Genomic DNA, 14651 nt, shown 5'->3' on the forward strand with positions numbered 1-14651 from the left:
CTGTCTCCTGCAGTCGTGTGGGAGCTGACTTTTATTTTTCTGCTATTTATTTATATTTACACATCCTTCAGCACACCTGTCTTACACAGGTGTGAAAAAACCTCGCTGAGTGTTTTTTATGGCTGTCCTGCCTTGCAGAAAATGAAATATGGCAACAGCTGCTCGCCTGCTAGTTTAACTGTTATCGTTTATTCTCGCAGACAATGGTAAAGTACAATGCTGAAATGTAAAACAAGAGACTATAACTCAAAACATGCACGTATTCATGCTGTCAGAATGTGAAAAATTAGCCACAACTAATTGGCCTTTGGAGATTGCACCAAAATGGACACACTCACCCAGAACGGTGAGAAAGGCTTTGGTGGTCTTGACAGGCATGGTGAAGAGCGAGCAGGTGTACTGGCCCTCGTCTGACAGGCTGACGTCACCGATTCTAATGGTGAGCTCCTGCGATGAGGCTCGAACCAACTCGATTCTGTGATCCCTCAGAGCTGTATGAAGAAGGACACAGCACAGGAATACAGAAAGGTCACTAAATACTGAATTCAGTGACGTTGGTTAAACAGAACACAGCTGGATACACAGTTTTTTGTCCAAATACTGGTGAATGCTGCAAAAACAAATTGCCCAGGGTATGAGAGATTCCCTTTATATTTGCTGACAGGCTTATTCACAGTCAGAGGGAATACAGGAGGCATCAGTGTGATGCATTGAAGCGTAGCTGAAAAAAAATTAAAGTAAAAGTTATCACTTGCAGTCTAGGTATTGATTTACAGTTTAACACTTTCAGCACGTTGCTCTTTTTGAGACATTTCTCAACACAGAGTGGTACTGCTGGCAGGCTGTAGAGCAATAATTCAACAAACTGACACTGTAGTTTATAATGTTATCATGATAACATATTAAAAATATCAAATAGTAAAATAAAAATAAAAACATTTATTCATTTAATCCTTTACAACTACATCACACTGGGTACAGGAGTTCACTATTCTATTGCAGGGCTAAACACAGGAACACACGCAACTACTCACAGTTTCCCAACCATACATGTCTTTGTAATGTTGGAGGAAGCCCTGAAGAAAACCCCACACAGGGATAATGTGCAAACTCCACAGAGACGGGTCTCAGCCAGCCAGCAGAAGCAAGATAAGAATACAATGTACATATCAAAACGCTCTGTTCACAGAGATTTGCATACAGATTCTACTTCAGACCCACCTCCTTCCTGGACCCACTGTTCAACCTTTTTCATATTTTCAGCACCACATGGTCATTCCATGAAAACTATGAGAAGCAGAGAACAGAATGTCTAAGAAGCTCTGCAGGATGTTGGAAGCCAGTTGGAACAGTTGGATTTCAAACTCAAACTGAACGTGTTGTCTGTGCATTTTAAACATTTTGTCTCATATTATTCTATGAAATGACTAATTGATGGTAAGGATTGTACAAATGGTGCTACAGCTTTGCACACAGAACAGCCTGGACATGTGGTATGACTTGCTGTGTACCTCACAGATGACACATTATTATGAAAACATTGATTTCTCTTATCTCATTCCTCCACTGCTGCTCATTCATACAGTTTCAAATTCAAAATCACCTGCTCCTATACAAGCGACCAACCACAGAGGGCAGGAAGGAAAGTGCTCTTGATTGAACAAATTACACATTCTTAATCCTCAATCCCTTCAGGCCGGCCAGCTCTCTCCCCGGACCCTCTTTCATCTGTGGTAATTTGAACTCCATTGAATTGTACTACATGGGGAACATATGACAAAATAAAGCAGGAGTAGGTGCTTGATTAATCACTGTGGCCAATGTGAAGTGGTTTCCTATCAAATAAAAAGATAGGAAGATATGAAGAGATATCTATGAAAATCATGTTGTTTGCATTTGATTTTAGTGATAAACATACACGGCAGACATGTAATGCACAATTACATTACATTGGTTGAAATTATATGTTCTAATATGTTATTAGGTTTGCACACACAAGGGTCATTATCAGGAGCGCAGTTCTTCAGCTTCAATTACACCATATCATCTCATGATTGTTATCGTATAATCGCACACATGCTAAGGAGAAAAAATAAAGATTGAAGTCCCTAAGAAGTTTCTTATTAGAGACTCTTTGTTATTCAAGAATAAAGAGTAGTGTAAATAAAAACAATCTTCAAGCCAGAATTAAAATTTAATAACAAGCTGCGCCATCAGACAGCGAGCTTATTATGCACCACAGGGCTTAATACAAACATTTGATAGTCTTACTGTAGCAAACAGCATCCTGAAACAAAGCTGCCTGATGTTCTTTGTAGTTAAGCATCCTCACTACAGAGCTTGAAAGTGCCCAGAGGCTCTGGCAGAAAAAAAAGCAAACCCTTTGGTGGATGGATGCATTGGAGAGGTGATGGGGTCTAAGCAAACATCGTACAGGAACTCAAAGATATGGAAGTACAGGCTGGGGGGATCAAAGCGCTGGACAAGATGACATACAGTATGATGCTTCCCCTAGCCCACATCCCTCTATCTCTGTAACACATACAGGAAAGGCAGAAAAAACAGGCCAACTTTTCTTTTTCTTAACCCCCTGCTCCTTGGAACACTTACACCTCTGAGATACTTATAAATGCTTCTTGCTTTGTGAAAGGGATTGCAAAGGGAAAGCTGATGTCTTTTGGCTTAAGCGATATTCTCTGAAGAATTTGTAGGCGTAAAAGCAGCAGAATTTGTGGTTTAAATTTGTACCAGCTGCCGTGATCAGTGTGACTTGTTACAACTGATTTAATGTTGACAAGAAGGATTTAAATGCCCAAAGAACCTTCACAAGCCCAGGCAGAATTATTCACTTCTTTGTGGTTTGTTAGTTATTTCGGCAAACTGTGGCTATAGTTTCACCATTGCCACCTTTACCACTCCATAGTAGCACATTTCACCAAACCTAGAAATTTATTTTGACTTTCTTTTAAATGTCTTTGTTAAAACCTTTAGAATCCATTGGAATATTAATCTCAGGACTGCTGCTGCTCTCTGAAAATAACTTTAAAAGAACCTTTTAACAATGTCTGCATGATGTGGGGTATCACTTTAAATACCAAACAGTGACTGAGTGCATTACAGACTACTGATAATTTCAAGTGACATTTAAAGCACCAAGTAGGATACAGCTCATTTTCTGTATCTCCTGAACAACAGCACATTACCACTCAAAAAATGAAATACATCTAAATGTCAGTATGTGGAATACTGATTCCCACAGATTGAACTCAGGTGGAGGCTGAGAAAAACTTAAACAAAAGATGGTCGTGACTGATGCATTTGTGTTAGACATCTAGTGGCAGTACACAGCGTGTAGGTCAATGACATATTGATAGAATGTGGTGTACAAAGGTTTGAATAACCCAAAGACAAGTGTTATCTATTACTCAAACAGCATATGGCCAGGAAACCATGCTACTAGATTCCAATCCAGGCTAGAGGCCCAGATTGTGGGCAGATCCGTCACAATCAGACCCAAATGCCAACGGCTGACAAAGCTTTTTTCCAGGTGCTTTAGGAAATCAATGTGATGAAAAGGTTCATTTCCCCCAAACCCTAGATAGCTCTTGCGCTGTTCGTTCTGTTTAGGCGGAAACATAAATCTGGACCCTGACCTTGTGTTTGCTGCAGCCTTGCAGTATGGCAGCTTAATAGCATGGCAGCGGTACATCTCCTGTGATGGAGGCCTCGCCAAGGCTGTCTCAAATCAGTAAAACTGACACCCGAGTTCTCCCCCAGGGCAAGGGACACTGTTAGTATGGCCCTTTGATGCAAAGTAATGTCTGCCTTGTTTCCCTGACAGTCCTTTGCACCACCAACCATGTCAGTGGAAGAACAAACTCCCTGTGGTCCCCTGAGACAACTCTAGGCCAATTTAGTGGAAAGTTATCTGAATGTACAATGTCCAAGAAACAGTCTTAACATATGAAGCGGCTGTTAAAATGACTTACTTTAATATTCTGTGCAGTTTTGACATGTATCAGAAGAGTTGACAGTCTGGTTAGTAGCTACAGTATGAACCCTGTCCTCAAATACAACTGCAAGCAGAGGAACTGGAACTGCAATTATCACATGGCATTCACTTTTGCACTCCACTGAGCAGCAGACAGATGTTAACCAGTGTTTCTAATCCAAAGCAAAGAAGTATCTTTTGACAGTCCAGATAGAAAAGGACATTTTACATCTATCCATTAGTCTTGGAAACGAGCTGGTGGCTCTCGGGTTCAGCCAAAACATGTTACATCTGCAGTCTGTCCCCATTTGGCCATTTTTTGCATGGCCTGTAACCACTTTGAGCTCGTCCTGCAATGTGAAAGCACTAGCTGTCCTTCAGCGAAAACACACTGGATCCTGGCAGCCCCCTACCCCGCCCGCTCTCCAGCCAGGGGCTCCACTCTTTGCAATTAGAGTGTGTTTGCTGCTGGCTGTGCTCACTCAGTGACTGTGTGGGCGATTCTGGACGTGTTCCAGGTCTATAGTGGTGCAGGCAGGGGGCTCTTTCCCACCACACATGTGACTGCAATTAAGAGAAGGAAAGAGCCTTGTTCCAGAGGGCCATTGTCACTGCCCGCACTCTCAGAGATCCCACAGAGCAGATGCTACTCAAATTGGACTCATTTTCGGCGCTTGAAGGAGAGAAGGGAAGGAGAGAAGGAGGAATTCTCCCAGCAGCTACATTACATACCTTCTTCAAGCAGTGAATAATGAGGCTGAGTATATTTTTGTCTATCCATTTCCCAGCCCTCTGACATGAGCTTTATTGTACACTATGGGTTATTTTCTGGGGTTGGGTACGGTTCTTCACATAAATTCACTAAATTCATTTTTTTAGAACAATTCCTGTGTGGGATTATGTAATTGTGTTGGTTTGTAATGCAGTGGGTTTGTAAAGACACAAACGCCAATGATTTGGATGCTGCGAATAGGTTTTTTTTTCAGGTAAGCCTCCAACTTCAAAGAATTTCTTTGTTTTTTTTCTTAAGAGCTAAAATAAAATATACACAACATCACAGTGTGGCAGATTAGGACATAATTCTTTCACGTTATAAATACCAGCCGACTGTATAGAGGCCATAATGGTGGATTCACATCTCAATGAATCTGGAGGTAAACCAGTACACTTAAAAGCCCATTAGTCCCTGAAGAAACACATTAGCTGTGGCCATGAGAGACTTTCTATGTTCTGTAAAACAGTCACTAAAATGTAAACACCTAACTTGCAGCCTGTCACCTGTGACGGTTTCTTTCTCGAGACATGTGAAGGAAATGAAGGAAAGCTTATGTTTTCATTACTGCATAGCCACCTGTAACTGTACAAAACATTGTGTTTTCATTGCTCTAGTGTGAACTCTTTACAAAGGAACTGTGTTGCATCACCATGTCTCCACAGTAGCCCAGAGCAGACAAACAACACCAATAATGATAATGATGATGATGATGATGATGATGATGATGAAGATGATGTGTTTGTATTAATATCTTTACATACAGTTATTTAAGATCAAGCTGAGGTAAGTGTCACTTGCTCACAAGCGACCCGCCATCAAATGTTGTGTGTTTACTAAAATTGAGGTTTAAATGTGCTTTCATTGGTGCTCACTGCAGTAATTGCATCCTTGGTAATTATCCTTCATTCTCTCAAGCTAATGAATGTTTTAATGCTCACATTAAAGCATTCATTTAGCACATAACAGCATTTTGATTACTACAAGCCAATTAGGATCAATTTTGCTTTGTGACCTTTATGATCCAGGCTGAATGCCCCAATTAAATGTCATGAATGATGAACCATGAACTTGCAAGAGATGGAACTGAAATGGGGGGAAAATGATGTACAGTCTGCTACAGCGGTATGCTGTATATGTCTCTATATCGCTGCACATGCTGTAGATCAAATGAGCAATTTGTTATCTGCCTGTGACATGCAACCAGCGGTAGCTTTCCATTAATTGCGTTATTCATTTTTCACCGTATCTATCAAAAGCTTCTGCTTCCATGCCCCCATGAATGTCATTACTATTCTCTCCTTCCTCACTACTTACATTTTATCCCTTTCCTGCTGAAGCCAAAAGTGAAGTAAATTATAATGAAGACAGCAAAGGACAGCTCTGTTCTCATTTGTACTGCTCACTAATAATAATTCATAACACCGGCAACATATAAAAAGGGATAATTCTGCAAAAGACATATGGCCTAAATCAATTTTTTCATCATGACAGCCAACCGCGGAGATGCTCACTTATAGTAACCACTAATTGGCCTAATGTATGAAGCATGCATTGGCCTAACTATTAAGGCAATCAATCTCTGTTGTCTTGGGTCTGTGGCAGTAGTGCGTAGGAATCTTTGCTGTAGTCTGAAGCCTCTGAGGTGGCAACAATCAACCAAGACTCAGATATTCATAATGGATGAGGAGGAGCGTGCCAAAGTGCCAGCTGGCATGGGAGAGGAAGAGGCCTGTGCTCAGGCCTCTTCCAAATATGCAGAGGCAGTCCAACCCATATGGATCGGATGTGAGAATCCAGCAAGGTTAACAATCTCTTGGAGATCCCAAGGTTTAACTGAGCCTCTTATGGGATAGGATGAGACATTGTTTACATTCTTACCTATTGTTACCTTCCTGTCTGCAACCATGAATTTGCTGTGTAAACACATTCTAGGTGACAATTTGTAAAGTGCATAGCTGTGCATAGCATGCATAGAGTAATGTTTTACCTCCCTCAGTACCCCCAGCGGGTTTCTAAAACTAATAATGCATTGTTAAGTTCTTTCTCCTTGTGCAATTAAATCAGCGCAGGGTCATCTATAGTTAATGTAACTTAATAATACCATGCTTTTAATGATGTTTAATAAAAATAATCTGATCTTGAATATGTAAACTAGCCATTAAAAAAAGATAAATCACCACTTATTGTTTTGTCCAAGCAAATCCTAAAATTCATCTGTCAGATGAAAATGAATTGGTTACTCATGGGAGAATTTGAAATAGTACACAAATTATGCCTAAACATATCCGCTATTTACATGCAATGCCAAAATAACACATAGCATAACCAGGCGTGCGTGAAATTTGAAAAAAAAAATCACATTGTAACTTGTTCCTAATAAAACCTGCAAATTAGAGTTTAAACATCTTGTATAATTCATAACCACAGCTCATATTTGATGCAACAGAAATGCAGTGTTAATTGTGGAGTAACAGTATGATCACTGAACATATCTCACTATAGAAAATAGTGTCTGTTTGTGTTTGAATAACAGATAAGAACATTTTTTGTTCCTGACTTACATTACTGACATAAATAATGTTTGATGAAAGGGACATTTTCTACTTCTGAAAGACACCTTGGCTGTTATACCTACTCTTTTTTTTTTTACATTCTCATTTGTCAGACCTGAATTAAAATGGAACAAATTATAGGCAGGGCAAAGATCAGATTTTGTCTTACTTTACCCAGCAGCTGTAAAACTCAGTAGATAATACGTCAGCTTATTTTATTTTTTATTTTTTTTTTTTTAGACGTTTCTCTTTACTATAGCTTCTCAAAGGAATTTAAAAGGTCATTTTAATACTGCTTTTCCTGCTGCACTATTTTATATCAAACCCCAAACACAGCCAGACAAATGCCCTTATCTTTAATACCAAGCTTGGGGGAATGAGCAAGAGTAGATTTCAAAAAATGCCTCACAGCATCATTACTTACTGGTATGTGTTGAGCATCCAGAATCCCACATAAAAAGACATAAAAGCTGAATCCCCTTTGGATTACACATGCACAATGACAAACTACAACCCACCCACCACTGTCTCTGTAAAGAAGGACAAGGGGAAACTTGCATGTGCATCAAATGCTAACATATGGCTATGCTGTCATGGACTCCCCAGAGGATTGTAGTACGCAGAGGTGGACAGCAGAGGAAAAAGACAGAGACAACAAGAAGCACGGACAAAAGGAGACATTTATCCAAATGGCAAGCAAAACAAACTGATACCAGAAAATGCAACATAGCTGAGATGCTAATCTATCCAGCATCTGTTCATCACACAGATAGCAGCCAGGCTGCAGTTGTTGTACTGAAAGGTAGCATAAGGTTGAGTCTAACATTTTTCACTGGCTCTTACAAGAAGGCACAACAAACGCGAGGACAGTTACAGCCCTCTGCCAAGCAATTAACTGGTGATTTGGCACAGCAGAGATTTCTTCCCAGGTGTCCCACCCTGTTCTTCGCATGAAGCTTGTGTTGTTCCACGCCTCCCCGTTTCTCCTGATGGCCTCACAGGCATCGTATTAGTTGTGCCAATAAAGCTTTTCATTTGGCTGTAGGAGATGGAGAGGAAGTGTTCCCACACTTAGCCCTGGCAACCTCTGCCGAGTGGGCTACATTCATTTTGTCCTCCTTATATTGCTCAGGAAAAGAATTCTGTCATGCAATATAAATGGGTACCAAAGATGCTCAAAGTGCCCCATATGTATTGTGCTCTCTAAGCTGTCTTTACATACTTGTACCTCTAACCTTCGGGATTCAGAAGTACAGCTTTGTAGATGAGAAATACTCATCACATTTTAGACTTCTTTTGGTTCTGCAAAATTAAACTTTATACTGCAAATTATTGTAGTGTAGATGATACAACAAAACAACCAGAAAAAGAATGCTTTTGGTTCAATGACCCCTGCTCTGGTTCAAATCCTTTTGGGAACATTCACTCCATTCACACAAGAGTATCTGTTTAAGATTCAGTTAACTTTCGTTTAATTGTATTTGGAAGTAATTTCATCTAATAAAACACCTTAGACCTCATTACTAAATCCAATCATTTGTGAGGGAGAAAGTATTTCTTCAAACCAGACTCTCATTTGGCTGGTTCACTCTGGCATCTATTTTTTTTCTCTCTCTCTGCTATCAATTGTTATTCAAAGGGAAGGTTCATCTTCAATCACTGAACCAATGATATTGTATTAGCAACTACAGCATAAATGAAATGAGTATTATGCTGCAAGAAACACTGAAAGATGAACACCCCAACCCCTTTACAAGACCAGTCCACTGTTATACTCCCTTTCACCCCAATTCCAATTTATCATCTCCAGACTTTTGTCACCTTTAAATTGGATTTGGCTGGTGAGAGCACATTATAATTCATTCTGGCTGAGGCCTTGTTTCACAAGGTTGCAACAGTGCGCTTCCTTTTTTCTAGAGTGACATCCAAACAGCTATACAAATGTAGGGCAGCTAAAATACTAATTAGGCCCAATCATCTCACAATCCACAGGCGTTGTAAACAACACTGTCAGCGTTGTGTGATTACAAAAGTACATTCAAAAACAGTCTATTTCAGTTTAGTTTTGTGCCCTGAGACATCGGCGGAAAACGTAAATTCATTAAAAGTCTGTCTTGACATTATAAGCAATGCATTTATTTTCTTCTTATCCTCTCTTTTTTTGCTGCATTCAGTCAAAGCGTGTGCGCTCAGGCAGGCAGACAGGGACAATTTTAAACATTCCAAATGTGAAAAATTAATGAATGAGACTCCTCTTGTAATATAATCTGCTCCAGACATCTTTATCATATCTCATAATTTTATCATTACAGCCATTATCCTTGGGAATATTACTCACCTTTCTTGTCCCCGAAGAACAGAGTCTGCTGTGCAGGGTTTGACCACTGGAGGGAAGTGTTATCATTGTAATCCACACGACAGGTCATGTTGGCAGTGCCCCCCTCCACCACCGTCACATTCTGAGTTATGGGGATCTGACCCTGGCTACCTGTGGGATTATAAAACAGAGTTTAAGGTCATGGCCATGGTTGTTTTTTTTACTGAATCACATTAATGTACCATTCAGACTTGACACCTTACAGACCTAATATTTTGTCAGGGTATGGTCCAATTACATTAATGTCTTCATTACATCACAGTGAACCAAAGATAGCTTAATGGGACCCTGGTTGACATCCAGCCTTCGACAGCTGGTGGATCTAGAAGACTGTGTTTTCTTTTATGGTGGAAACAATGGTAGGTTTTTAGTCCCCCAGCTTCCTTGCTGCTGTATTGCAGGGCCCTAATTGGTAGCATGGCCTAATTAGAGGTAGTCATGTTCTGCTGTAGAGTGTAGAGCTGCAGCTGGGTGGTAAATTGACACATAATCCTAGACACCGTGGGCCTTCGATCCGAGCGACTGCCGTGCCCTGAAACAGCCGCTCGTCACAGTGTGCAGAAGACATCCAAATGAGGCCTAATCACCCAGCCTTGCTGGATTTTACCTTCTTATTCCACATTTGTACTTGTCGTCTCAGCAAAGTTCCCTAATTACATTGAAGAAGCGTTTCTATCCTGCCTATTTTTATTGAACTCAGCCAAGCTTCAGAAACAGATGTGCTACACCCGTAGTTGTTTGCAGGGAATTAGACAAAGCATGAACTAATGTGAGCCTGACCAGACTGGCTACCTTTAAGAATGACAGTAAAAAAAACAGCTTTGGTTTGAGGTTTTGAATTCATGCGTGCATTCATGCATTCGTGTTTCTAGGAGGCATTTTTATTTTCCACAAGCTAATCTTTAAACATGTCTTTGCTTGATTTTGCAGGCATGCTTTGGTTTTCAGTAATATATAGTTTAATGTGGCTGAATTTGAAGGTGACACTGTCTCTCTGCCTCTCCCAGGTACAGTTCACCGCAGGGACATTTCAACTAAGGGAGCAGCTGTCTGCCTCATTAGTCCAGCTCACACAGGGGAGCAGAGGAGGCTGGGACATCCAGAGGTCTGTGGACCTTCCTTGACCTCCATTGTCCTGATGGAGACCATTGTCAGCTACAGGTGAAGGTTAGGCTGACAATAATAGGAAATTATCCCAACAGTGCCCATTGTATATCCTCACTCATTGTGCAGTCATTAGTCGCGGAAGGAGTTCTATTACATTTTTTAAATAGTGAGATGAAGTTGTTATAACCTCATTACAATATTTTAAATGCATTTGTGTGGATGTCAGATAGATAGTTCTATATAATGTTCAAAATAAAAAGCGACTCTTTTATTGTATTGTATCTCTTGTATGTGTGAAGCAATGTGGAGGTGTTGTCAGTTCCTGCATAACATATTTTCATATCATCCACCCCGTCATCTCTCCAGTATCTTTGCTGTCTCCAGTGTATACTTTATGGAAATGCTATGAAAACAGGTAAAATCCAAACAGTAATAAATATATAACTCTCATTTTCTTCTCAGCATAAGAACCTTGCTGAAATTTCTATTTATTATGCCTGCATGGTTAATAAAGCCGGTGCACATAATCAGAAGCATGCCTGTGTCATGTTGTTGTCTTCAAAAAAAAGTGCCAGCGCAGGTTTGGGTGCACTGCAGCTAACTGGTCTTCACCTAATACATTCATGAAATTCCACTGTCTTGACATTCTGTAAGAGTCTAGAGTGCGAAAACGCTGTCCTTTTGGAGGATACATAATCCCCAGCTCCAGCTACAGAGTGTATTTCTCTCTTTTTTTGAGTCTGTGATTGGAGGGCGGTCGGCTTTACTGCTACAGTACAGTGCCAAACAATATTCTGGAAAGTCAGTGAATCACAAACTGCTCCAAGGATGCTACACTGTGCAGTGCAGCTCTGTGCTCTAACCTTTAGAGGAGAATGTGTGTGATGAGGGGGGATATTCCACCACACAGTAATTTCATTTGTATAACTTGGTGTAGTTAGAACACACAAAACTCTTTTCTATCTGTAAATATTAAAACTGAGGTTAATGGAGTACGACCACGATAATAAAAATGGTAACAACCACATAATATCTTAGAAATCACAGACAGTTGTGTAATAATGCCTAGTATGTTTCGTTGCACCTGTTAAAAGTATCAAACATTTTGTGATATATTTTTTCAAAGATTGGCACAAAATTACTTCAATAAAACAAAAACAATGAGGTTTCATCTGTGCAGGTGTCTAACTGGTTAGATGAAGTGTGACTGTGTGTGTGTGTGTGTGTTTTTAACAGTTGCTTAATCTACTGTTGGAAAAGGACAGATGTATGCTTATGAACATCTGCAGCCAGATATACTGTACACACACACATGCACACACATGCACACACAGAGCGAGAGAGAGAAAGAGGGAAATCAAAACTAAATAGAACTTGGTCATGGCATTGCAGAGTCTGGATAAAAAGCTGAGGTGGTGGTTATAAGAGCTCTTAAACATAATTCAAATGATGTTTTTAAGATAAACAGTGGGTTCGTGGAACATTTTGTTTGTTTTCTTTAATGATAAAAATTTGATGGATAGCCAGGACATGATGGGATATAATGAGACAGAATGATATGATTACTTCACTGCAGCCCTCTAAAATGTATGAAGCAGAAAGTAAAATCTATCCACTGATGCTCCCATACACTGCTTAGACAAACAGAGGCAGCTTTCATTTAACTCAAAACGTCATAACAATTATTACTATAAGGAAATTGAATGGACAAACCAACCAGTGGCTCCCTTCTAGTATGTTTACACTCCTACACTTTTGGAATGGAAGTATTCCATATTCTAAGTTGGCTGCATTCTACAATGTCACCAGTAGATGTCTCTAAATCCAAAGTACATGCCCTTTAAAGGCATATTTCATTTAAAATGCAAGGCCATAGATTACCTTAACCTTTTAACATGAGGATAAATTGTATGATAAATTGTGTAATTGTACAAATAAACCGACAGGCTTTAAACAAATGACCAAATAGAAAGTTGTTAAACTTAAAGGCAAAAAAAATAACATAGAACTATGTGAAAACTAATAAAAACTAAATTCCATTCCACTATTCTAACATTAGTCTTTTACGTTCTCATCTACAAACCAAGAATGATGGCACACTTTTGAGCACAATGTAACTTTACCACTAAAAAAATATGAAGCACTGTATATATAGAAAAGATTTAGCAAGTGTCTGTATAAAAGCTACCAAGTATAGAATGTGTTGAGTCATTGCTGTGTTTTCCTATAAAAGCAAACCCAGTGAAAGGGAACAAACAGTAAAAGTAATAGAGGTATGAAGGTTGTCTGCTTCACTGATGATCCAAGACGACGGTGAAGTGCAGTTATGAAATGAGGAATAAACCTTCACTTTTGCAATATGCCTTAGGGGGAGGATAGGCCATCCCTTAAACACAAAGCCTATCAGCTCCACAGGCTAAAGAACTTCAATACTGGGCATCGCTGTATCCTTTTTCTAGAGCTTAGGTGATATTACTCTGAGAGAGAGGGAGCTACTTATTTTTCAGGCAATTGCAGCTGAAGGTTGACAGCTTGCACATATTCTCAGTAGACAACATGCAACTTGTCTGCCATGACGGCGAATAGGTGAGGACTGAGTAACCTGAGATATCTTGATGAAAGCAGCTACTGCCCTCTGAAACATGAATACCATTAGTCTTATTTCCCCCCTTTTTTCCAATCTGTGAATAACATGGAGATGCAGGTGTTTCTTTTTTTCTTCTCAGATTGAACAGTTAGGAATAAAAACATGAAACCTAAACTGAAGATGAATCTGTTAAGATTTGTGTTGTTTTTATGTTATGTTGTTATTTTTGTGTCCCTGCTTTAAATCAAAACATTTTCAACATCAGCCTGCTTAAGGGGGACACTCTTAACGCTGTAATTGGTCCCTTGGCAGCCTTTCCCCTTTCACACTGTTTTTTATGACAATCACATGGATCTGAAAGCTGTTTTTTTTGTATTTCCCTTTTTTAGTGCTGAAGCAAAGAGGCCACTCCAGTAAAAGCTGAAACTGGCAATATCACCCTGAGCCTGGGAGATTATGGTCCACATTCAGGTGGGCCACCAGCAGCACACTGATCATCAGTCACAATGTCAGCACACATGAGATTAGTCAAGTTGTTTGCTGTGCTTCACACAGTCAGAATGATGCTGACACATCTCTCTACTGTGGCATTAACTTTCATACCGAATCAAGTGACGCTGCCTCATGAATCAAATATTTACCTGCACAGCTAAAATTAGGTAGAAATGTAAATGTAGGGAGAAGGGATAGCATCTTCATTGTAAACACAAATATTTGATGATTAGATTTTAAAGGGGAAACACAGGAACAGATGTCTGCTAAAACACAGAGAGAGGGTGTGGGTGCTGCTCATCTCTATGGATGAGGTTTGAACAGCAGGTGTAGAGTATAAATATGAATACAGATGTTCAGAATGGCTGGCTGTTGAGTGTACATTAGCAATAAACTATTTCATTTCATCCCAGCCAGGCACTTTTCATGTCGCTATCAGAATGCAGCTCAGACCTCAGCCTGATGGAATCTGAGTCTGACAATATTAGAAGCCCAGAATATGATACTTAGGTTATTGATTTTGTGAGACTGGTGGTTCGGTGGGTATAAAGTGTGAATATGAAGAAGATAGAAATCTGTACATAAAGGGCTAAGGAGGTTAAGTGATGAATGTAAATAGAGTGGAAATCTTTTCATTGTGTTTTGATATGATACACATGATGGCACAACATGGTGGAAAACCCAGTCTGAAAACTGAATAACTAGGGAAGTGTGTTGCATGTATAATTCCACTGATTCGTCTAATGACCACTGATCCAGGGCATGCAGTG

The 14651-nt window shown here is 39.8% G+C and overlaps 1 protein-coding gene across 1 annotated transcript in view; it reads right to left on the reverse strand.

Moving 5' to 3' along the window:
- The window catches only part of cadm2b (cell adhesion molecule 2b), a 115211-nt gene that overhangs the window by 13262 nt on the left and 87298 nt on the right, over positions 1 to 14651 (reverse strand). Inside the window, exons 3-4 of the mRNA XM_028419863.1 lie at positions 9657 to 9806; positions 339 to 491 (exon numbers count right to left, since the gene is read on the reverse strand). Coding sequence (XP_028275664.1) covers positions 339 to 491; positions 9657 to 9806 — 303 coding nt within the window. The remainder of the gene's footprint in view (positions 1 to 338; positions 492 to 9656; positions 9807 to 14651) is intronic.

Source organism: Parambassis ranga, chromosome 13, assembly GCF_900634625.1.
Source record: "Parambassis ranga chromosome 13, fParRan2.1, whole genome shotgun sequence".
NCBI lineage: Eukaryota > Metazoa > Chordata > Actinopteri > Ambassidae > Parambassis > Parambassis ranga.